The sequence below is a fragment of the Vespula pensylvanica genome, chromosome 4, assembly GCF_014466175.1.
Source record: "Vespula pensylvanica isolate Volc-1 chromosome 4, ASM1446617v1, whole genome shotgun sequence".
Taxonomy (NCBI): Eukaryota; Metazoa; Arthropoda; class Insecta; order Hymenoptera; family Vespidae; genus Vespula; species Vespula pensylvanica.
The window spans coordinates 3452592-3476455 of NC_057688.1; the positions used below are offsets into that span (position 1 = coordinate 3452592).

The following is a 23864-nucleotide window of genomic DNA, read 5'->3' on the forward strand; positions in this document are numbered from 1 at the left end:
TTTGCAAGTGAAGAGTGTTAAATTTTACATTCAATGGCTAATTATCTTACTTGCAGAGAGTTTGGGTTCTTCAAACAGAGATAACAGAGTTCGAACAGATGTAAGTAGACTCATCAAATCTGTGTATAAATTCTTAAACGTGCAAAAATATATTGTAAAGTTAATAAATATTAGATTTAAACAGATACTTAAAGTTGTACGTGTATATCTCTGTATTTACCTATGTATATACATATGATACTTAATTTATCGATATAACAAAAATTATAGTTATTAATTAATATGGTATCGTTACTGACATTACGATCTAAAGATTATTAAAGATTCACTGATAATTAAAGAATATCATTATTATCATTGGTTTAATTACATTTCTTCAAATTACAACTACCATAATAAAAAATTTCTCATAAAATGAATAATATATCTGTATATCTTAAGACTACACCAGATGTAAATGTCACGAGTTAAAGATGTTGATAATAAAAAAGCAGAAAAAGATGAAGCAAGATTTGCTCAAATTTTGAGAATGGAAGAAGAGGATAAAATCAAAAAAGAAGCAATGGGCGAACACCTGACGGGCGCTTACGTTTCATTCGCGTTCGCGCATGCGTGCGTGCGTACGATTCGTGGCGTGTATCGGCGAACTCCCGCGAACGTAGGCTCAAGTGGATACAACCAGTTCTAGACTGACGGCCACTGCGGTGTCTCTCGGTGAAACGTCTTCTTGATCGCGATCCATTGATCCGTCGATCCGATCTTACTTAATCTATCTCGTGACACGCGATCAAGAGGAAAAACGAAAAAAAAACGAAACGAAAAAATTAATTGAATCGTCGGTGTGTCGTTTCAACAAAATCAAATTGGGATTAGTTCCTTTCTCGCGAGGTGAGAAATGATCTTAGATTCACAGATCTATAAGTAATCATCTGCAAAATTGAATTCACTGTTATAGCACTTATGATTTATCATTTATATCGCTAATTACATTCCTCCGCCACAAGGAACTCATTATTTTTCATTGTTTCCTAAATTTGGCTGATTTTTACCTAGTACGAAGCAATATGCAAAACTGAGATCAATTATGTCATTTAATGAATCTCCAATCGATTTTATGATCTTCGTCAAATTAAAGAAGAAATTCATATAATTCGAAGATCGACCAATTTTTCCGTATGTCATGATTTATCAACTAATTTGTATTATAATTATTACCACAATTATTAATTAATATTTTAGAAATTAATTATATCTTTAGAAAAATCTTCAGTGTTTTCAATTTGAGATGAAGTATTTAAAGATCAATTCAGCATATATTGACGTGGTCTGTCAATGCACACTGTACAGTGATTAGTCTCTTTACGTCCAGAAAAAAGCATCTTAACAGGTTCGAGTACTCATAAACAGTGGATGGCATTATACTACATGTGTCATTATTTAACGCGTTGTGATCTTTCTTTTTATATTTAAATTCAACTAAGTATATAACCGGTATCTATAGCTGATTTCTGCAGCTTCGTCATTTCATACAATATAAAAATAATTCATTAACAGACATAAAAGTATAGAAAATGATACATCACACGTATGGTAGCTTCACGACGATAAGTATCAAACATTCTTGTTGGCATACGTAATCCGATAACCAAACGATCCAAACGATTCTTTTCCTTGGATAGGTGGAAGGTCAAATCTCTCTTCACGTTTTTATAGAGATTTTACCAATGTATAACTCGTTCCATAGGTTTTCGCAATCATGAATACGTGCCCATCGAAACGGCGAATTATTCATGTTTCTCTTTATCGTCTTTGAATTCTTTTTGTTTTATAGAAATATTAAATATAACAAAATTCGTACATTACACAATAAATCACCGAATCACCATAAACACATATCGATACTCGATATAAAAGAAAAGTTTCTTTGGTTCCAATATATTAAATGTGAACTTTTGTGTAGCGGGGTAAATGGGACGTTGAAGGACGAAAGCAAGAGCAAAAATAGGCATAACGCCAAAAAGCCGTTGGTACGAAACTTTGTGCGACTACTACCACTAGGTAGCAAGCCAAGAATAGATTCAGGTTCGCCGATGTAGTTTCGTGATTTTATACGACTCCACGACGTCCTTTTTACGTGAAATATGAGCGAATGATAATAAAATATTATTTATAGATATGCATAGAATTTTTTTTAAGAGAAATTATAAATCGAAAAATATTTACATTTACATATACGAATATAAATATGTATTATATACAGGGAATTCGATTATAAAATAAGAAAATATCTTGCAAAATAATTAAATGATTGAGGATATATCAGTAAATAAATAATTAATCAATTGATAAAAGTACATAAGATTATAAATATGAGAAATAATAGAAAAAGTATGACAAATAGCTCTCTTAAGATTTTATGAATTTTGTGACTACTCATTCGATAATCCGACGAATAACTACGCAAAATATAGAAAAAGGTGAGAGTGTTATATTTATGCGGATCAAACAAAGAACGAAGATCGGTGGCCAACGGTTGGAGGAGGGTAAGATGGCGGCGCGAGAGAAGAAAGAGATAAAAAGGAGATGAGACGAGATTCCGGGCGCCGCCGGTTGGTCAGGCAGCTCGTCACCCACGTAATGTCATACGTTATATATATATGTATACATATACACACGCACGCGCGCGCATACATATATATATATATATATATATATATATATATATATATATATATATACCTATATAGTTAGTTCTCGGTTTACAAATTATCGGCTTTAAAATTTTTTTTATATGATATATCAAAAATATTTATCTTTTATTTAACACGATTAAATTTTTTAATGGGAAAAATATATTATCAGAAACAAAAGACATATTTACTACATTGGGTTCGTAGGAAATGTGAATTTTCATTTCATATATGTTTACTTTACGGAAAAAAGATCGTAAAAAATTAATTCATAAAATCGTGAACTGCCTATATTCTATAGTACATTCGTAAAATATTATTTTTCTCCCTATTGAAGTAGGGTAATATTTTTGATTTTACATAGTAGAATTGAAGACTATTTTATAATAGTTCTTTTGCTAATTACATTTAAGCAAACAATAATACTAATCTCCATTTTCATCTGATAAAAGATGCCAACTATTGTTATCCTATCGAATAAATAAGAAGGAACTGAAAGAAAAAAATCATACTGTCCTCTTTTCACGTAATGGAGTATTTATTCACTTGGAAAAATATTAAGGATTTCTTTCCATCTGAGTTACTATGGGTTCAAGAGGGGAACGTAGTCGCGTTTTGACAGAGGTTGCCATACTAACCTTGGAATCTCTTAGGTTCTCTTCCCTTCGGCATCGAGGAAATTCGATATAGGAGAATGCCTTGTTAACAGAGTGAAAGCTAAGGTTATACATGCTCGATCTATTAGTAACCGAACACAAGGTCGTCTTTCGAAAATTACGCTTGTGAAGTAACTTGAATGGGACGTATCATAATTATATTTATTAAGGAATATAAAAGTTGAGGATTAAAGTTCATCAAAGGACTAACCGGAATTTAATAAATTGCCTGACAAACTATCTAACGAATTTGTTAAACGAACATAAAAAGATTTTGTAACGATTTTTAATGAATTTAATTAGTTGTAGTCATTCTATACTATTTTCAATTAAAACGTATTCTATAACTTTAATTATTTATGCTATAATTTATTATATCAAAAACTTATTACTAATAGACGATCTATGTCAAATATACAAAGATTAAATTGGATTAAATAAATGAAACGATGTTAATTATCAATAAAGACTTTCTATTAGGAAATCCTACATGATTGGACATATGTTCTTTCGAACGTAAACTGAAATTTAATAAGCCCGATCGAACGGCTGTGTTATCGTTCGTATTCCATGTAATTCTCTTACTTGTGTCACTGTTTACACTTCCATATTGGATAATCACTTCCTTTGTACGAACGTAAATTTTTTTTGATCAAAAGAAATACTCGTAACGAATATTTGTCTATTCATTAGCTTTTGGAAATTGCAATAGCAAGATTTTATTATCTATGATTCATCGAATTTTTTCATTAAATTATTTTAAAATACATATAATCTATTGCACGATCGATATCGTAAAACATTTTATCTGTGCATAAATTATCAATATCACAAACCAATATCACAAACCAATACTGTTTTATACTTCCATTATTTTCAAATTTTCAAGGTATATTTAAACTTCTGAATTCTCGAAAAAGCCATGATATATATATATATAGATGAGTCATACCGACTCTTTTATATTATATAAGATTAACAAACTTTGATATCCTAAAAAATTAACGATAGAACTAAAGAAAACGAAATGAAAATAATACAATAAGTGAACACTATTAATTTTGTTGTACGTTTCCATTTTTCATTGGCAATAACAATCTTGCCAATGTATCTATCGAGAAGGTTGTATATACTATGTACATACTAATGATTGCAAAAGAGCGAAGGTTCATTTTTATGAAATGCGTGACGAGTAGAACCTTGGTTACATTTGCAAATATAAATTGCAAACGCATGTCGATATTATAAATGGCGTAGAATAATGATTTTAAATGTATATTGTGTTTTTAGTATCGCGATCCTAAATAAGATACCTACACTTTTATCTTTCTTGTATACCATTGAGATTCGAAATTCAAAAGCGAAAGAAAACAGAGAGATGCAATTTGGCATTCTCTTTTGAGCGAAAACAAATTGTAAATCATTTGAATTATTGGATGATTCCTCGAAGAACAAAGAATATAAATGAACTAAAAAAAGAATGTAACTATTAAACGCTTTTCGCCAAAACTTATAATGACAAATACGTCCTCGAAACAAACGCAATCACAGTCATCGTCATTTTGATTAACGCGTGGTCCTTGAGTCACGGTGCACAATGTCACCAACACTGTAACTCGTTGTTAACGATGTACTTAAAGGCGGTTACATCGTAGTTGACAGTGGCGTAATCACAAAAACTCTTCAGTTTACCATATTTGTTAATGTGTAGTAACTGATCTATCGATTCTATCTAAATCTATACTGAATGATTTGTTTCTATAGAATAATCGTAAGTAATATTCCAATGGAAATGTTAACAAACGATGCTTAAATATTTCCCTGAAACAAAAAATGTTCATTAAATTGATAACGAATTCGATGTTGAAATGTTAAATAATTTTTTCTCGCGTTCGGAATTTTAAATAAAAAAAGACAAATTGCATAAGAATGATATTTTTAAATAAAATAACATGAAAAGCTTTACTTATGAAAATTTAATCTTTTCTTCATAGTGATTACGCCACTGTATTGCAAATATCGTTCTAGAGAGTGAGGGAGAGTGATCGAATAATTACGTATACTCTATATTTGTACATACGTATGTATATATTCATATACATATGTAACGTGTGTACAAAACATCGTCGGTCGACTTTGAATTAGAGTTTGAGATCTCGAGATGATCTACAAAAAAATTTTCGGAGATAACCTTTGCAACATAAGGCCTTTAAGTGGTCACGAGGACGTGCGTCTATCTTTTTCGTTCTCCTAACAGTGGCGTATAGGACGATTAAAGTGTTTTTAACGATCTACCATGAACGCGTGTACGTACTCAAACATACTCTTGTTAACTACTCGTTAACTACTCGTAAATCTTCGTCAAAAGAGAAGACAGACTGAGAAGGACCTCCTCTCAATACCACGAAAGAATATCTTGATCTCCCGACGACCTCGGATCAACATAGATAACATGACTTATTCTAATTTTTTTGTTCGTTCACCATCTCCTACAAATTAGATCTATTCTGTTATCTGATTAGATTCAAAAGATTAGTAGATTGGTTGGATGGTTACGAAAAATAAAATATTATGTAACTCTTTGAGCAAACTTCTTTCGATGTTCCAAGTATAGATGAGAAAAATTACAACGAGATTTTATTCAAGACTATAATTCTTAATTAGTAGAAAGGAAGTATTGTGGGAGAGAAAGATCAAGAAAGCACAATGATTTTTCGCATTTTTATGGCGACAACGAAATTGAAAAGGAAGAAAAAGTAGAAAAGGCGATTCAAAAAATCACGGATTTCGTGAGGAAATTTCGTCGTTTGTTCACGTCGGTAACGAGCTCGATGATTATTACGAGTTCCGTCCGGCTTTTAAGCCGATTCATAGCAAGAAGTCGTTTCAGTGGAGATCGTAGGAGCTCGTTCAAGCGAACGATTCTTAGTGGTCGATTCTCGGAAAGGCTCCTTGGCCCCTTGGCCCCATTCGTATCGGTGCCTCAGCCGGAATAAACAAGACGTTTGGCGTTTCTCGAGGAAATAGCATCCAGTCAGCTAAATTCTCCCACATCGCCGCCCAATATACCACCGGATGCTTTATTTTCGTGGAGAAAATCGATCGCCATTTAAACTTACGCGGAAAATCATAACAGATTCTTTTGAACTTTCTAAAAATATACCATGTATACTCTATGTAATACGATGCATATTCTTTTACTTAGGAACTAATAATTTGTTATTTCTACTAATGAATTTATGTACAAAGAATAGAGGTATATAATAGATAGAAAAAAGTATTTTAATATAGCTATAAAATCACGAATTGTCATGTAAAATGGAAGTATTAATTAAATTAAAGTAGCAGAACAATAATTTAAAATAAATTTTGAAATTTAATCTTGGTTAATATCAAAATTTTATTAAAACTTGGCAAGCAATTCGAAATAATACGAGGACTACTTTTCAAAATGTAACTTAAATTCTAGGAATGATATTTTTATACTTTATAGAAATACAGATATTTGTTAAACGAGAATGATATTACATTAAATAGAAGACAAGCTACGAATAGATTCGACTAGCTGAAATAAATTGTAAATAATTATGCGAATACTTGCAAATTTTGTTGGAGCTGGAAAAATGTTATCACGACCCACACGAATGTCGATGTCCTGCGTTACGAGCACGACGTGCTATCGGTAAACCGGCTCCGAACTAAAGTTCCTGCACCACACCCGTAGATCCAATTCCTATGCATTTATCGTGTTTTGAATATATGCAAGCTTCTATAAATAGATAAAGCCTTCTATCGAGCGCTTATATCTATAAAATATCAAAGAGAGATTATCCACGATAATCTAAATTACTGATAAATTAAAAATACGAGGCTTGATAAAATTTATTAAACTCAAATGCTTCTGAATATGCTAATCTAATTTATTCTTGAATATTATATATAACAATGATTGCTTTAATAAATTGAATTGTATATTTAATATTGATTGAATTAAATAAATTTATCAATATTGATTTAGGTATCGTGAGGTAGGGCTACAAGGAACGCGATGTCAACGGCTGTAAGGGAGAGGACGAGTACGCACACCAGCAGAAAGATCGTGAGTCATGGCGGTCCTATATCTGGCCAAAGCCACGGCGCAGTCACGGCCGGCAGTCTCGAAAACAATTTAGGTAAACCTTTAAACGTGACACCAGACAACGTAATTCTATCTGTTCGATTTTTAATCGAGTGACTGACGTTTCTCAAAAGTCACCATCCATGCGACGAATTCGTTCGGCCATTTTCGAAATTGCATTAAAATCTCTACCGTCGAAGAGATGTCTTGTTCTTATGCATTACCAACCGTAGTCGTCATCGTCGTCGTCCGCCTTTCTAATCTCGTAGCGTCGTGCATGCACCAATAATAGCAACGCTCGACATTTTATTCCCGTCGTTTACTTTTGTCATCCCACTCACTTTTCCTTCTTTGTGAAATAAGTATAAGAACTAATGTAAATCAATCACTTTGCTAATGCACTTTGTATACTACTGTACATTAATGCTAATAATCATACTTATTAATTATTTGAAAGTAGTAGCATAGATCATTCTTTCGATGATACCATCAAAATCGAAATACGATAGTGATATTTTTTAAATAGATGAATTAACGAAAATAATCTCACTTTGAATAAAATAACATCTCTTAATGAAGTTAGTCACGTCCAGAATGTCTCTTTCTAGAGAAGTAATGAAATTTCTCTCTCGTGTCATATTAACACGACACTTTTCGAACAATTTCAGATGCACTTCTCGAGGATCTTCAGACTAGCGTCTCGAGAAGTGCCACTCCAAGTCGAAGTGGAAGAGCTCTCTCGCCTCAAGTCGAATACCGTGTGGCTGCGAATCCAACTAGAGTGGTCACCGAAGGCAGGTGAGAGTCTTCTCGTAAAATATTACATTTCTTTCCCAATGCAACGCATGGTATGTGATATCAACAAAAAAAAAATTCACTTAAAAATCTTAAGAAACTTTGAAAGAGAAATAACTTTTATTCAGTTATTATATTTAATAATAAATAATGTATAAATTCTAAACGCATTTATCATCAATTCTGTGATTTCGCGTTTAAACGATACAAAAATTAAAGTAGTAAAAAGAAATTATAAAACGAAACATAATAATTCTGTAGGTATCTTAACAAAAAATAATTATAAAAAATAAACTTTCAGGACTATATCACCAACACGCACTACTAAAACAACCACTGAAAAGTTTGTGAGTACAGTTCCCAGTGGAGCACCCAGTGGTATACCAGGTTTAGAACTTCTCGATGCAGAACTCCAAAATGTAAGAATTAATATTTTATGATCGATAACGATCTTAATTATATCAGTAACATCGATTATGCAACATTAAAAAAAAAATCCTTGAGCTTCTTTTGAAAACTTGCACAATAATCATTCATTCTAAAACAACGTCTCGTTAGAATAAAATCAAAGCTATTATCTAATGACAAAAAAACCAAAAAAAAAAAGAACAGCAAGAATCATGTATGATAATTACAAATTAGCATACGAGTATCTAGTATTTCCTCGTCTCCATAAAACTCTACACGTATTAATGTAAATTAAAGAGAAAAAAGAAACGTAAAGAGTATCAAATATTAAATTTACATATTTAAAATGTTATCGCTTGTTAAGAAGCAACGCGTACTTAAGCAAAAATTAAAGAAATGATCATCAGCAAATTTTCATTCATTTCAGAAATGTTCGTTTCAAAAATGAATTGTTCTATTGCAATAAAAACAGAACTTTGAACTTAAATTCGTAATAAATCGATAGGCTGACTATTCTCTTCGATGCTCTTAAGTGTGCATTAATACTTTATAATCCAATATTCATAAAGCTTTGCATCTAAAAAATTATATTATATAATGTAAAATTAATAATATAACTTATACTAATGTAAATAAGTAAAAGTATAACTTACATTTAACAAATATTAACCTTCGAATATTAAGAAATATTCAATTTTGTGTCGGAAAAAAATAAGACTTAAACAATACAAATATTATCTTTTTCACAAATATCACACTTTTTTTTTACAAATATTACTTTTATATTACACTTTTAGTATTCTCGTGAACTCGAAAGAACATTTTACGAAAATTTTCTGGGAATCTATTAGAAATGAATCACCTTTCTCACTTTGGTGTAAGATAGCAATTATTATTTTACACCCGATTAAAAATTTAAAGCGGCTCATAAGTTGAGATATGCTATTATGAAGAGTTAAGTTTGGTCGCGAGTGATCGTTTCTCTTCGCTTCGCTTCCAACACCTAATGTGAGAATCGTTCGTCATTTCTTCGCGTGACTGCTCTTTCAAACCTTTTAATCAACGATTACCAGTTCGAAACGCGTCACTTTACGATTTTACGTCCTGGATAATAGACACGGAAGATTACGTTGCACGGTGCGTTTGCCCTCGAGCTGCGTGTCGACAAAATCTCTACGCAAGTGTACTTACGTATACTCATGCATATATACGCATATATATAGGTGTGTACATATGTACATCGACATGCGCTTAATGCGATCCCTTGGTTAGAAACGTTAGAGAGTGATATCACGCCTATACTTGAGACTAAGAGATAATCGCAGCTCCTGCGGCCTCCGATCTAACGTTCAACGAAAATAAATCGACCGTACGTGTAATTTGCTCGTCCGTTCTCACACCGCAAACGGGACACGATTTCTTCCTTTAAAACATCTCCTTAAGGCATCTACGAGAAACTCGGGAATCTTTTTTCATGCTAAAACATATTTGAAATTTTTTATTTTAATCTAACAATCGTAAGTTCATAGTTCAATGTAAATATATATCCTTGACTTCAACGTAAATACGAATAATTCAACTTTTATTGATAGAGATTATTTGATTTACATAAAGTTTTATTCTAATTATACCTTAATCTTGAACAGAACTATTGATTGACTAATCGGAATGCATCGCAAATATCTTTCACAAACAACTCTCGATATAATATTTTATAGCACGATACGAAGAACGAATTATGATAAATGATATCTCAAAAATTTCTGTAAACGCTATATCTCATTGATTCGTTATTAAAATTCCATGATACTTTAAAATATGATATCAATACGCCAACGTCAATTAAGATAGATACTTTTAATCAGGATCATATAAGGAAAATCGATGTATTCAAAATACGACCCACGTATCCACATTAATTCAACCTAATTGTTTTTTCAAAGAATGCAATGAGAACAAATAAATAGTTTACATTTTTAAACTATTGCTCGATTGATGATCGAAGATTAAAATGTTCATCATTCTTCGAATTGAAGAGTTTTATTAATTTAAATTCGATCGACTGCCGGATTTAAGAGTCAATCAAAATATAATTTCTATTCCCTGTGTAGGTTCAACCGGGGCAAAGCAAAACCGTTGCTTATAAACAGGTTTCCTATCAGTATAACAAGAGCATCGATGGAAAACCAGTCGGTAAGCAATACTCATTCTGATTTGTCAAATATAGCATTAGATCATAATTATTTTTAGCATCAACGATTTGTCTATACTTAATGATGGATCGTCATTCGTGATAAATGTTCGTACAAAATAATTTAAAAAGAAAATACACAAACCAACTTGATTCGACTTGAGCTTTACAAGTGAACTTTAGAGTTCGGTAAGGCTTTAATTCTTGGTATAAACTGGCCGTATGTGTCCGCGACGAATCGTGTTGCGTGCGAGCGCGTTTTAAGCGATCGTAGAAGGAAGGGGCGGCCGGTCTCTCGTGTCGCTCCTTTTAAGGCGTGCAACGGCCTTGCAGGTATACGGTTAATTGACAATGAATACGATAAAATGAAAAAGATTCGACGATTTAATACAATATAGACAGGTAAATCTTGATAATGTAAATCTTCCGAAAAATTTTCTTCGATCTCTTCGTAAATATTTTATCTCTTTAATCGTCTCCTTAAAAAACAAAGAAAAATAATGAAACTAATGATGCGAACGTATGAATTATATGCAAACGCTATGACGATATTTTTATTTAGAAATTTCTACGAAATTATTTAAAAATGTACTATGAAGAAATCATTATAAAGAATCTTACAATTTACATAAATGGAAATCACAAATATCACAAAATACGTGCGATATCTAATGTCTCAATTAGTTGTTTAGTTTTTATGTGAAACGCAGACTGAAGATGGTAACAAAACAAAACGTGCCGTTAAGTAGCGACACTTTTCATGATATTCAGTTGAATCGAGATAACTGGAGATTGCTGGCGTTTCCCTTGCAATAACGTCGTACATGTATACGATACTCGAGCCTATCCATATTAGGATCGCGTATAGCTGAACGCTGACCCAATTTTTGCGTGGCTCCTTCTCCTCCTACTCTTCGTTTAAAAGAAAGAAGGAGAGAAAGATGACCGTGAGAGAGAAGTGGCCTGTTGAGTTATGGAAGGTTACGCTTACCAAATAAGAATTTTATAAATCTTGATGTTTCGATTTCAAAGACGTTAATGTATTTTAAATTTGCAGACTCATGGGCAATGGCAGATAACGCGATGATGAATACTGCTACACCGATGCTGTAAGTTTACTCACTATATCATTCAGAATAACGTTTAATAGAAATAAAGAAAAAATATTACATGAAAATATTTGCAGTGATAATATCCATGAGATTACCTACGAAGAGAACAAAACGCAAACAGGACGCCGTAGTCCTGAACCTACCGCTAAAAAGTCTACGGTTAACAGAGAGCTAGTGAGTATCGCAATAAAACAAATAATCTATTCAATAGTCAATTTATTCATAATATTTATCGTTAAACATTTCTGATATTTTAGGTATTTTCTGATAGTCCGACACCTCACTCCATTCAAACTTCACCTCCTCCTGGAACTCAATATCGAGATGTAAAATATATACACGATTCATCTAGTACGTAAATCTTTAAGTATCATTATCCTTCTATTTAAAACGACAGTAACACAATTATTTTTCATAATAAAAAAATACTGAATTAAGAACAATTCAATAATCAAGAAAAGTGCTAGTTAACATCTAAGATCTTTCTTCATTATTAAATTACAAAAAAAAAAAACCGATACAAGATAACGATTTAAGAGATGAAGAATTCAATTGACAATTGCATCATATAATTACAAAAATTAAATAGAATAATTTAAGTACGATCGTGTTTATTCTTCAGTGCCTTTTAATAATTTTGGCGTGAATTTAAGACAATAATCGTTTAATATCTCAGGTTATCAGGCCGAGTCACGTCCCATTCAAAATACAGTGACTACTGTGCATACGAACAACGGCCAGGAATACGGAAACGTGGAATACGTCCCAGTACCATCGCCAACACCAGCGATACCGATCAATTTGGCACCCGGTCCCAACACGAAAGTAACGACAACCATAAAAACATACACCTACGAGTTACCAGGAGCACCAGAGACATATCTACCGGGAGGCACATTGCCAGGAGGCGCCGTACTTCCCGGCGATCAGACTATTACCTATACTCTGCCCAGAACTGGTACCTCTACTACAGATAAAACGATCACCTATCAAACTATAACCGAGAATATACCAGGTGGACCGGGTGGACCAATCAAATATAGTAGTCCACCACCTATAGAAATGACGAAAAAATCAACGGCACTTCACAAAGAGACTAAGTTCTATCGCGAGGACCATCATGGTTTGCCACCTTCGTCAAGTGGAACACTTCCACAGAATTATCATCCAAGCCCGCCACCTCAGACGAATATCGATTCCAGAACAACAATCAATAGAAATGAGAAGTATTATCACGTAGATGGCAATTTTCCGAATGGACAAGCACCGTCTGATGGACCAGATTATCCTGGTAACACTACCACTATCGTTTATCAAAATCAACCGCCTATAATAAATGAAACTCACATGACGACGATAAATCGAATCGAGGAGCATTATCCGAGCAGACCACCTTCTGCTGGAAGACATCCGACGCCAGATAAACCAGGAACACCTACAAAAACGAACTACTATCCAGTACCTTCTCAAGGAACTCCACCTGGTACCACTACCGTTTATAAATTTTCTAACACTACAACGACAGTACCTCCAAGTAAAAACGCCGAAGATCACGAGGTACTTCTACCTAAGCCTTTCCCAACAGGAGGTGTACAAGTTTATCCTGTTAATGCGAAACCTTCAGGACCTAGTACCGATCAGCAGGGGCCACCAGCAAGACTCGAAGATCTTATGGCTTCGTTCTCCGATTCCGAGGTAACGTATAACCAAAATATATAATACTGATTGATGGGTACTTATCCCTTAATATTATGATTAATATTAATCGTGTACACTTAAGCGTGAGGTACTGGAAGATATTGAGAAGAAAGAGAAAGAACAACAAAAGAAAGACTCACCAGCTGTAAAAAAGGAAGTTGATTTTCTGCCTCACACTCCGCCTAAGGTGAAAAGCAAGAACGTTGCTGGACCTCCAGTATATTATCCTCCTGGTTCAGCTGAGTTTACTAAGAAAGAAGAATTTGGTGCAGCTATGTCACAATCTAGTGTAAGTATCATTCCACAATACTTTCGATTCTTAATTTTTCCAACTATTCTAAGTATCTGGTTTTAATTTCTTAGGGAGGATGGCAAAAAGGAAGTGCAAAATACGAATATGAGGCATCTAGCAAGAGTAAAAGTAAATCCTCTAGTGGGGCAGCAGTTGTACCTGTTTGCCTACCACTCTGTTGTGCCTTACCATGTGTGATTATGTAATTTAATTGCAAAGTAACTATACTGGTAGGGTATGCTAACAAAAAAAGAAAGATAATATTGTTATTCGCGTCTTCCACTGTATGTCCAAATATCAACTGAAGGCTTTTTGGTACATAATTAAGTAGATTATGTTTTTTTCTTCTTGCCAATATTTTGAATATCTAATAATCTTAATATAAATAAAATACACTTGCTATTCTGTTTAATAAATAGTTAATGGATAGATTACATGATTATGTATATTGAGAAATCAAATTTAATTCTCTTAATATACAAGTGTATTTTCATGTGTCATTAGATAATCATAAACTATTTATTTCTATTTCCATTATATAGATACTTTCATTAATAATTATAAGTTTCTTATATTTTCTTACAATATCATATTTGATATAATAATATATAATATAGAAAGAATTTATTTTAGTGTATAATTGACCAATTAGCATCATGCTATATATGAGAAGATATTGTCATAGATTCATTGACTTTAATCTTTGTATAAATTGCTTACTTATAACAAGTTTATCTATGCTCTCTTTGGTAGAAATAATATATAATACTATCTATATATAAAGAAATTAGAAATTATTATACAGAAAGTTAATCTACGATTATGTGCTACTTAAAAGCATGCACATATGATTTGTACTACTGTAAAGCAATCATAAAGGACAAATAAATATATGGGTTGACGTATAAGTAAGAAGATCATATCATAAAATAATCTCTGTGTGCTTAACTAATTTTTACAATTTATGTATTTTAGATTTATAAAATCTCATTAAATATTTCTAACAATTAGTATGTAAGAAACTTTTTAACCATAGTGCAATGCCGTGAATTATGGTGCTATAATGATTTTAGTATATTGATGTCATATATAAATTTAATAAGAATTGTATATAGATGTAATGCTATATTACAACTATATTACATACATAAGTATATTGATAAGCATTGCAAAATAATAAAGATAATTACTACTCATTATTGTATATAAAAACTGTGCCATGTTTTGCATGCATCCTATGTATAGTAATAATAAGTTGCATTTTAATAAATTACATGCTGTTTCTAAAATACAGTATGACTATTTCTTTTCTTATATTATGATCATCTAAACTTTTAAACTTATAATTCAATATATTGAATTCTTATAATCAATATATAACCAATATAATCAATATATCCACCTTGTAATGTCTTATACTCATTTTAGTAAAAATATATAGCATATACAGTAGCTACACAAAATATCGTATCCTGCAAAAATGTCATATAGATTTTGAACACTTTATAAATAACTAATAAAATTTTGCTATTCTCACATTTATAAAACTGTCGAAAGCATATGCATCTGCCTCTGCATCCCAGATACATCTCGTTCCCATTTTTATACCAGCGCCATGTTGTTCCCCCAAGACCACATTTATGATATATTTATAACGCTTAAATTTTAATTCTATAAAAAAAAAGGAAACAGATATCTAATTTTCTTTTATGCCTATTAATAAAATTCGAAGAGTTCCTATCACCTTTAATTTTTTCTTTAATCGTATCTGCTATATCTTTGGTCCATTGGACAGCATCCTGAGCATTATACGTTTTTGTAGAGAGCTGATCAAACAATACATTGTGTATCACTTCTTTTGCACTTAAAGGCTTAAACCTTGATAAAAAAGAACAAGATATAATAAATATATCATCTGAGAACGCAACTTTCTATATTTGCATAGAACATATCAAATATGTATTTCCGATAACATAACCAAATTTCGAAAAGTAACATTCACATACATTAAAAAGTTTTAGTAATAAAAATATTATTAAGAAGAATTTTACTAATAAAAATATAAACAATAAATATATTACTTATCATAAAGATGCGGCCGAATTCGATATACAGGTTCAGACACTTCACTGCTTTCTTCACCTAATATTTCCACATCCAGATTCTTCAGGTTTTCTGGAATATCATTTGATCTTTCTGTCTTGCTATTATTCGGATGATCCAAAGTATCAATAATTTCAGCGTCTTCCATTTGCAGATGATAATTGATTAATATCAAGGAAAGTACAAAAACTCCTCTTCCGTAGCACGAGATTATAATACTGAGGCTTGTTTATACCGATAATATGTTGTTATGACGACAAGCGGTGGCGCTACTATCTCTACGCGCACTATTCAAATGTAGATTTCAATTTAAATATGGATGAAAAACTAAAATAAATTACGGAAGTGCATGATTTTTTGATAATGCACATTGGAGTGTCAATAATTTAATTTAGTATGCCATGATAATAATTCTTTATTCCGAGTATATCTCTCTCTCGTCATTAATTATATTAACATATTATCTATCAGCAAAAATACATAATTACAATAACATTTTGTTTCTCTTTTTACACCAGAGAACTATCTTCTTTTCATTTATCGTGGATCATATTACGTCAATGCATTGAACCCTTACAAACTAAACAATAGAGCAAGCTGATAAATGCCATCGTAATATTTCTTAATCCATTTCTCCATAGTTTAACGACGGAGCATGATCGATGGTAATGAAACATAAGTCGTCAAGGTCTAAGAAATAAAAAGAAATACATTCCGACCATTGAACGACAAACGCGCGATTAACGAGTACCAAACTATGTGGTCCGTTTTCTCTATTGAAATAAAATCTCATGCATCTTCTATCTTTTCGCGTAAACCCTAACAAGGCTTGCAACAAGAAACAGTAAAATTTTCATCGTCAATTATACGATATTGATGATTTTTGTAACTGGTAAAATCGATATCGCGCATCTCGGACACGTGGTCGAAAATCTTCTTTATAACAGGAGGAAAGCTCGGTATGTTTGCAGCTGCTGCGATTTCATCATAGTACGCCCATTGTCTTTCCTTGAGCTTTACGATATGCCTTAACTGTTAAAAGAAATATTCGACTTGAGAAAAAATATCTTAACTATTAAATACATATAAATATAATACTTATAAAACAGTTGCAAAATTTATTTTATACAAATCTAGAGAAAATCCTCGATTAAGAACTAATAAAATACAATCTTACAGGAACCCCTTGTTGCAATAAAGCATTCTTTTCTCTATCGAAATTTTCTAACATCTCTTCAGGAGAAGGCAACTTGATGCGACCCTCCAAAATTTCTACAATATATTGCGCTTGAATATGGAACATTGGAAAAGGAATAACGAGTCCGGGTATTCCCATGAAAAATAAATTAGGCATGGTAATGTGCACCAAATGTTTATAAATAGGTTCAACGTGATTATCGTCCGTACGTATCTCAACTTTAGATGACATAAAGGGATACGTGAACTTATAACCTGAAGCAATAAAATTGATGTGAACAAAAAAATTTGATATGATAAAAAATGTATGTTATAATCGAAATATTTCGAATTGCATTACCAGTACAATATATGAAGTTATCTATTTCGGCAGTAGTTCCATCAAGGAAAGTGAAAATATTTCCTTGAATAGATTCAATTCCTGGCTTTTGATTGATATTCTTCGCTAATTTCGAGTCTAACGGATTTGGCAAGTTATGACTTAAGTAAACCTAACAAAATAAAAGATAAGAACGCCTTATAAGAAAATTACTTTTATCGAAAATGAAAAAAGTTATTGTACCTGTCCAGCGTATTGTGATACTTCAAGTGCAATATCGATCCCGGACCAAGATGCACCTAAGATGCATACCTTTTTTCCGGCGTAGGTTTCAGGGATTCGATATTGATGACTGTGTATACACATACCGTAAAAACTTTCGATTCCTGAAATATGCGGAACGTGACCAACCGTATAATGACCATTGCATAAAATTACAACATCGAAAGTCTTAGTCCCTTCCAATTTGTTTTCCAAATCTTCATACTTGATAATCCAGATCGTTTGACCGTTCCTTAATGTTTCTGGTTCTACGTGTTTAACCACGGTATTTAACTAAAATTAAAAATCAATTACTGAACTTTAAAAAATAATTATAAAAATTAAAATTGAGTTGCTGCTTTTTGAATCTTTTGAATTATTTAATAACATAAATTATTGTTATTTTTTTAGTATTCGTATTTTTACAAATACCTTTATGTGGGAATAAAGATTAAAATACTCCGTATAATCCCACAAATATTGACGTATTACTGTATGGTGAACAAAGGATGGACCACTCGGATCTTTCATTGGAAAATCTGGTATCTGCATAATTTCCTTAGGAAGATTCGTCCTACATCAGAATTTTCAAATTTCTTTTACCGATCCCTTTTCTTTATTTCCTTATTTACGTATTTGTTTTTTATCGTATAAGCTATATCTTTATCATTATAACTTTAAGTCTATCTTCTGAAAGAAACGCATGCCCTCGTGATTAAATCGACAGAAGCAGTAAACCTTATCGTTCGGTCATGTATCTCTTATTTTCCGGAATAACTCGCTATAATGATCTCGTTAATAAGTCGAAAAGTGTATCATATGTCAATGAAGTTTATCACACTTTCTTTATAATCTTCGAAGAACCGTCACCAAGTTGTACATTTAAGAACGCGGGAATTTTTTCAAATGATTGCATTAAAAAAAAAAAAATTATGATAGTGAAATAGATATTGTTTAAACTTTACAAGAAAAAATTTTATAAAAAAATATACCAAAAAGATATTCATAAATTGAATAAACAAGAAAATCTTATGAGACAATAATATTTTTATATACTAAATATTTGTAAATGTTCATTTCTACGTAACTCGATAGAAAATGGATATTTTTGTACAAAGTACAAAATATAAATCCAAGGAAATAGAAATATATACAGATATACATACATACAAATATATATATATATATATATATATATATATATATATATTGTATATGTTAGCTAGAAAAACAATCTTTAAACAATACAATAACTGATAAAATATTGTTCAAGGCAAACCTGAGATTCTTGTACATGCTACTGTGCACCGGTAATCCATGCTTATCAATATCGGTTTCGTCTGTATAAACCCAGGTTCCTCCCACTTGATCGGTTTGCTCGAAAAGAGTAAGACTATAGGTGTCGGGATTAGATGCTATGTGACGAGCCACGATCAAACCGGCAACACCACCACCAATAATTGCGACTCTTGTTTTACTACTTGGCATATTTTCTCCTACTGTGTATTTCATTACCAATTATTCAAAAAATATTCGAATGATATAGTATCATGATAAAATTAAAACAAACGAAAGGTTGTATAATCTCACATACACTTTGACTAAATTCCTCGTTATATCCTTGTATATCTTCTACAATAAAAATTTCTTTATACGTGGTATTTCTTCGAAAATCACAATTAGGTAATAGGTAAATAATCGGCTAAATAAATCTAAGATATCAATGTTTTCAATATTATTTTATAATATTTCCGTGTAACAGGAAAATGTAACTAGTGTTACAGGAAAGTTCAAAAATAAAGCCACGAAGATCTCCGAAGGAATCTATCAATGATATATCGTGTTAAACTGTACAACACAGAGGCTATTTAGCTCCGAACTGTTTCTAGCAAAGGCTGCATTAAGACTGTCCATACGAAAGTCAAACGCGTATTACAATAATGTCTCGCTGGCCTCTCTACTTGCCCCTCCGATCAAAGGCTTATGTAAATGTGGAAAATATTTCTTTCTAGAAAGACGCGTTCATAATCATCGTTGAGTAGCTTATTCTGACGAAATATTTAAATGCATAAGATCATTAATGAAGCATAACGTTAGAGGTATTACACAAATAAACGACTCGCTTAGGGAAGTACGATACTTATGAATGAAATAAATTTTTTCATTGGATCAATAAATTTAAGTATTTTTCTGTTGATAATGTAATTTTTAATAAAACCGATTATTTTAAATTTCTTTCGCATGTATATCGTAAAGTTAAATTACTTTAACTTCATTAATCATGAATTTAATTTATTATTTTCTTTTTTAATTAGAAAAATAATATACATTAATTTTTACAAAGAGATTCGTTATTTTATCCGAAAATGTGCATTTATATGACAAATTTCTAAATAAAAGTAAAAAATATTGTGATAGCAATGGTACTTGCGCTTGCAAGCCGAACATTCTCTTAAATTCTAAAGAAGGTAGTAATGTGCTGGCTAGCATTTTCTAATGCGGTGAGAGGAAACTGGCACCTTTTCCTTTCGACAGGTTACGACAGAGGAAAGAAAATTGCTTCGAAGTAACATTTTTCTTTTCAATCGAGACTTTGATTATAATAATTACTTCCTGGTTAACAGCAACATGAGCCGTGAAACTATGTCGACTTAAAGAGTCTCGCGATCAAGTCTCTTTTATTTTGCGTGGGTAAACCAGCTCGATTTATTTAAACTTAGTTCGCAATTACAGTATTTGTCGTACGCATGATTGCATCATGGAAATCCGTTATACGCGTGATTTATATTCATGTTGATATATATGCGTAATTCCAGTTATGAGTTATAAACATACGTGTATTTTTTCTTTAGTATTTCTTTATTTCTCCTAATGTTTTTCTTTACGTCTCTAATTGTATCTGAAAATTGCTCAAAACTATTTTTTTTTAAGTTCACAACTATCGTGAAATTTATATTCAAGGCAACGAAACGGAAAAGTCCATTGCGAGGTTAATCTCTGTCTTTTTGTCTCTCTTTTTCTTTTATTTCATTTTCTTTTACTGATTTTAGGAGTATCCTTCGTAAACTCGAGGACATATCTACGTTTCTCCTCTTCATTATCATATGTTGTTATATGCTACATGAGTTCCGTATTAATCACGCGCAAGGCGATAATACAATAAATCGTCAAAGAAGCGATATGGAAATACACACACCACACACACACACACACATATAAAATAGGGTTATTGTTCAAGAAAGAAAGACATCAACGTTAACTTTTCTCGTTACTCAATAAGCGTTGAGATATAGGAAATGAAACTATAGATAGTACATTTCAGACAGGAATTATCTCACGAACGACAAAATGCTATCAACGTCTTCTATTCTGCAAACATATGACCGAACTGCCGTACATCATGTACTTCTTAATTCTTATTTTCTTCTCATTGTTTTTCCGTCATTTTCATTCGACTTTATGTTGCCTCTAATTGAGGTGAATTCTCGGATGACGCAAAATTGTATAAGAATCATTGTTTTCTGTTTATTTCTTCTTTTAAACTTTATAAATTATTTCGTTTAAGATTTGTCAGTATACAAATTAAGATATACGTTTAAACGTTTTGCAAAGAAAACAAACAAGTCTCACGTTTATCACTTTAAATATGATATTTATAACTAAGTAACGAGCACGAACGAAATGAACGGAATATCTTCTATTAATTAAATAACATAAGTGATTGTTATATCTCAGAACATTTGTAGTAGTAACCAAAACAAATCTTTGATATTGAACTTATTTTGTTAAAAAAAATTGCTTTAAAAACGTTAGAATATTAAATTATTGTGACAGTCTCTACATGCTTATCTGCTATTACACAATATGATTAAAGAGTACTAATAGCACTTGCATGGAAAATTTAAATACAAACCAGTAATAAGAATTAGCGTAGAAACGTAATAAAAATTTATTTCCACCGTTTTAAAGAATCTTACGTATAGAATAAAATTTGAGAATTGATAATGTGATGATGTACAGCTACTAAATATTCTATAAAATCTACGAGTACATAAGAATTTTTATCAGTGCAAATGATAAGTATGTCTTTGACATATAATACTTTTCTAGCTTGTCTCTTCCATTTAAATATGTCTTTATCAAAATGTACATATTAACTTAGAAAGATGATACTCGAAAGTACCATTATTATAATTTTTGTCCATAATTTTTACCGATTAAGAGCATAGTATTGTTTATTAACCCTAGTGCATCGATATAATAACTTCTTTCGTTTTCTATTCTTTGAAATGCTAATAAAATAATAATAATAATATTTGATCTGTTCTTTCAATGGTCCTGTTGAAATAATCGAAAATATATTAAAATGTCCACAAATCCGAAAAGATTTTCTCTAATCACATTTCGTTATTTGTTACTTCATGAATTATAGTTTATAAAAGATTGACATGAAAACTGCTAGCTTTCCGTACGAAAATAAACAACGCGCAGACTAGACTAAAGTATGACAGATTTATCGCTTTTTCCAGTATGAACTTGATATATAATAGTAAGATAAAAAAATTTAATTCGAATATTAAAGACTTATCTTTTCGAGCTTCAGCCAATACCAAGCGATATTGATTGATATGTAGAAGACCAATCCTTAGCATTGTGTCAGTCTTCGTGTTAATAAAAATTATTTTACTCTGATGTAGACGGGTAAATGATGCTTATGATTATGTATAATTATAATATATCGTAATATGATATAAATATATCATAATAATATATCATAATATGGCTATGTATAAAAAGTGAATTATTATGTATAATCATTCATTATTATGTATAATAATTGATTTTTCTTTTTTCATATTATTTATATATTATATTATTATAATAAGGATATGTTTGTACGAAACGTGCTAATCTTGTATATGGAATTTAATTATATTTAATATTTAACTGTGGAAGAAGTCCCGTCTATTATTTTCATATCGCGTGCTATATTATCGACAACTTATCAACTTGCATTGTATTACTACTATATAATAAACTTTATATTGGAAATGATATTGACGATCCGGCTTTCACTTTATTTTGGAAGTTGCTATACAGAGATCCATGTTTAAATAATATATAGTAAACTTATATGAGTTTAATGATACATTATCCATTAGTGGTCGATCACATGTATGAGTATTTACTTTGTTTATTTTATTTATATCCATGATTGTTAGTGATTTTGTTCGTTTGCTCTTTTGGCTAACATATTTATTTAATAAACTGTAATAAATCTAAAAATACAGAATTCGAGTTCGAGTTACGTATGAAGTTTTAATGCTACAATACACAAAAACGATATGACGAGCTTTGTATGCTTATATGCGATAATTCTACTGGTGCTACGCAGAAGAAAATAAAATGGCGGGCTACATTTGATTGGATATTTACTAATCACGTGACTTCAAATATATCTATATACAATACTTCCAATAAGATTCAAAGTGGGGACATACTCTAAGAAATTAAATAAGTTACAAATATAATTGTTTTTCGATTAGTCACTATATATTAATTACTAATAAATATTGAAATAAATTAATATTTCAATCAATAACGATAAAAAAACAATTAATAACAACAAATATATGTGCAAATAAAACTAAATGTCAAATATTAATATAAATAATATAAAATAAATATAAATCAAATATACTATAAATTTTCATTTACATCATAATACTTTCCAATTTTCTTGTCAGAATATTAGAAATAGAAGTCATGTCTATTTTAAATCTTTTAAAAATTAACTATGAACGCACTAACATCATATCTGACATTTTAATTATGATATATTTGCATAACGACTTATTAAATTAAATTAAGTATTTATTATCTATTTTACAATTATCAGCACTTATCATAAAAATTTACAGATTTTCCAAAACAGTAACGATACTAACTATCTTTAATGTTTTCATTAACTACTTCCATCTTCTAGAGAACAGAATTTTTTAAAAAATGATAATGCAGAGATGCA

At 31.1% G+C, this 23864-nt stretch overlaps 3 protein-coding genes across 4 annotated transcripts; 1 reads left to right on the forward strand and 2 right to left on the reverse strand.

Moving 5' to 3' along the window:
* The first annotated feature begins 78 nt into the window (after nucleotides 1-78).
* LOC122628260 (mucin-5AC) lies at nucleotides 79-14867 on the forward strand. Of its 2 annotated transcripts, none has more exons than XM_043810364.1 (11): nucleotides 79-100; nucleotides 7365-7518; nucleotides 8132-8261; nucleotides 8560-8677; nucleotides 10778-10859; nucleotides 11915-11966; nucleotides 12044-12143; nucleotides 12227-12320; nucleotides 12646-13664; nucleotides 13750-13956; nucleotides 14031-14867. In XM_043810364.1, exons 2-11 carry the CDS (start codon nucleotides 7395-7397, stop codon nucleotides 14163-14165), a joined length of 2061 nt encoding a protein of 686 aa, XP_043666299.1. In that variant the 5' UTR covers nucleotides 79-100; nucleotides 7365-7394; the 3' UTR covers nucleotides 14166-14867. The 2 variants fall into 2 exon arrangements, with proteins under 2 accessions (XP_043666299.1, XP_043666298.1); XM_043810363.1 differs by lacking the exon at nucleotides 79-100 and adding an exon at nucleotides 671-888.
* Nucleotides 14868-15022: 155 nt separating this feature from the next.
* LOC122628262 (dynein light chain Tctex-type protein 2B-like) lies at nucleotides 15023-16267 on the reverse strand. The gene is made up of 4 exons (XM_043810366.1): nucleotides 16041-16267; nucleotides 15704-15837; nucleotides 15497-15630; nucleotides 15023-15431 (listed from the first exon to the last, which is right to left on the reverse strand). The coding sequence occupies exons 1-4, from the start codon at nucleotides 16208-16210 to the stop codon at nucleotides 15384-15386; spliced, it is 486 nt and encodes a 161-aa protein (XP_043666301.1). The 5' UTR covers nucleotides 16211-16267; the 3' UTR covers nucleotides 15023-15383.
* Nucleotides 16268-16469: 202 nt separating this feature from the next.
* Nucleotides 16470-19757, reverse strand: LOC122628261 (flavin-containing monooxygenase FMO GS-OX4-like). The gene is made up of 7 exons (XM_043810365.1): nucleotides 19434-19757; nucleotides 19119-19338; nucleotides 18272-18413; nucleotides 17822-18133; nucleotides 17600-17750; nucleotides 17240-17514; nucleotides 16470-17094 (listed from the first exon to the last, which is right to left on the reverse strand). The coding sequence occupies exons 2-7, from the start codon at nucleotides 19325-19327 to the stop codon at nucleotides 16882-16884; spliced, it is 1302 nt and encodes a 433-aa protein (XP_043666300.1). The 5' UTR covers nucleotides 19328-19338; nucleotides 19434-19757; the 3' UTR covers nucleotides 16470-16881.
* Between the last annotated feature and the right edge of the window lie 4107 nt (nucleotides 19758-23864).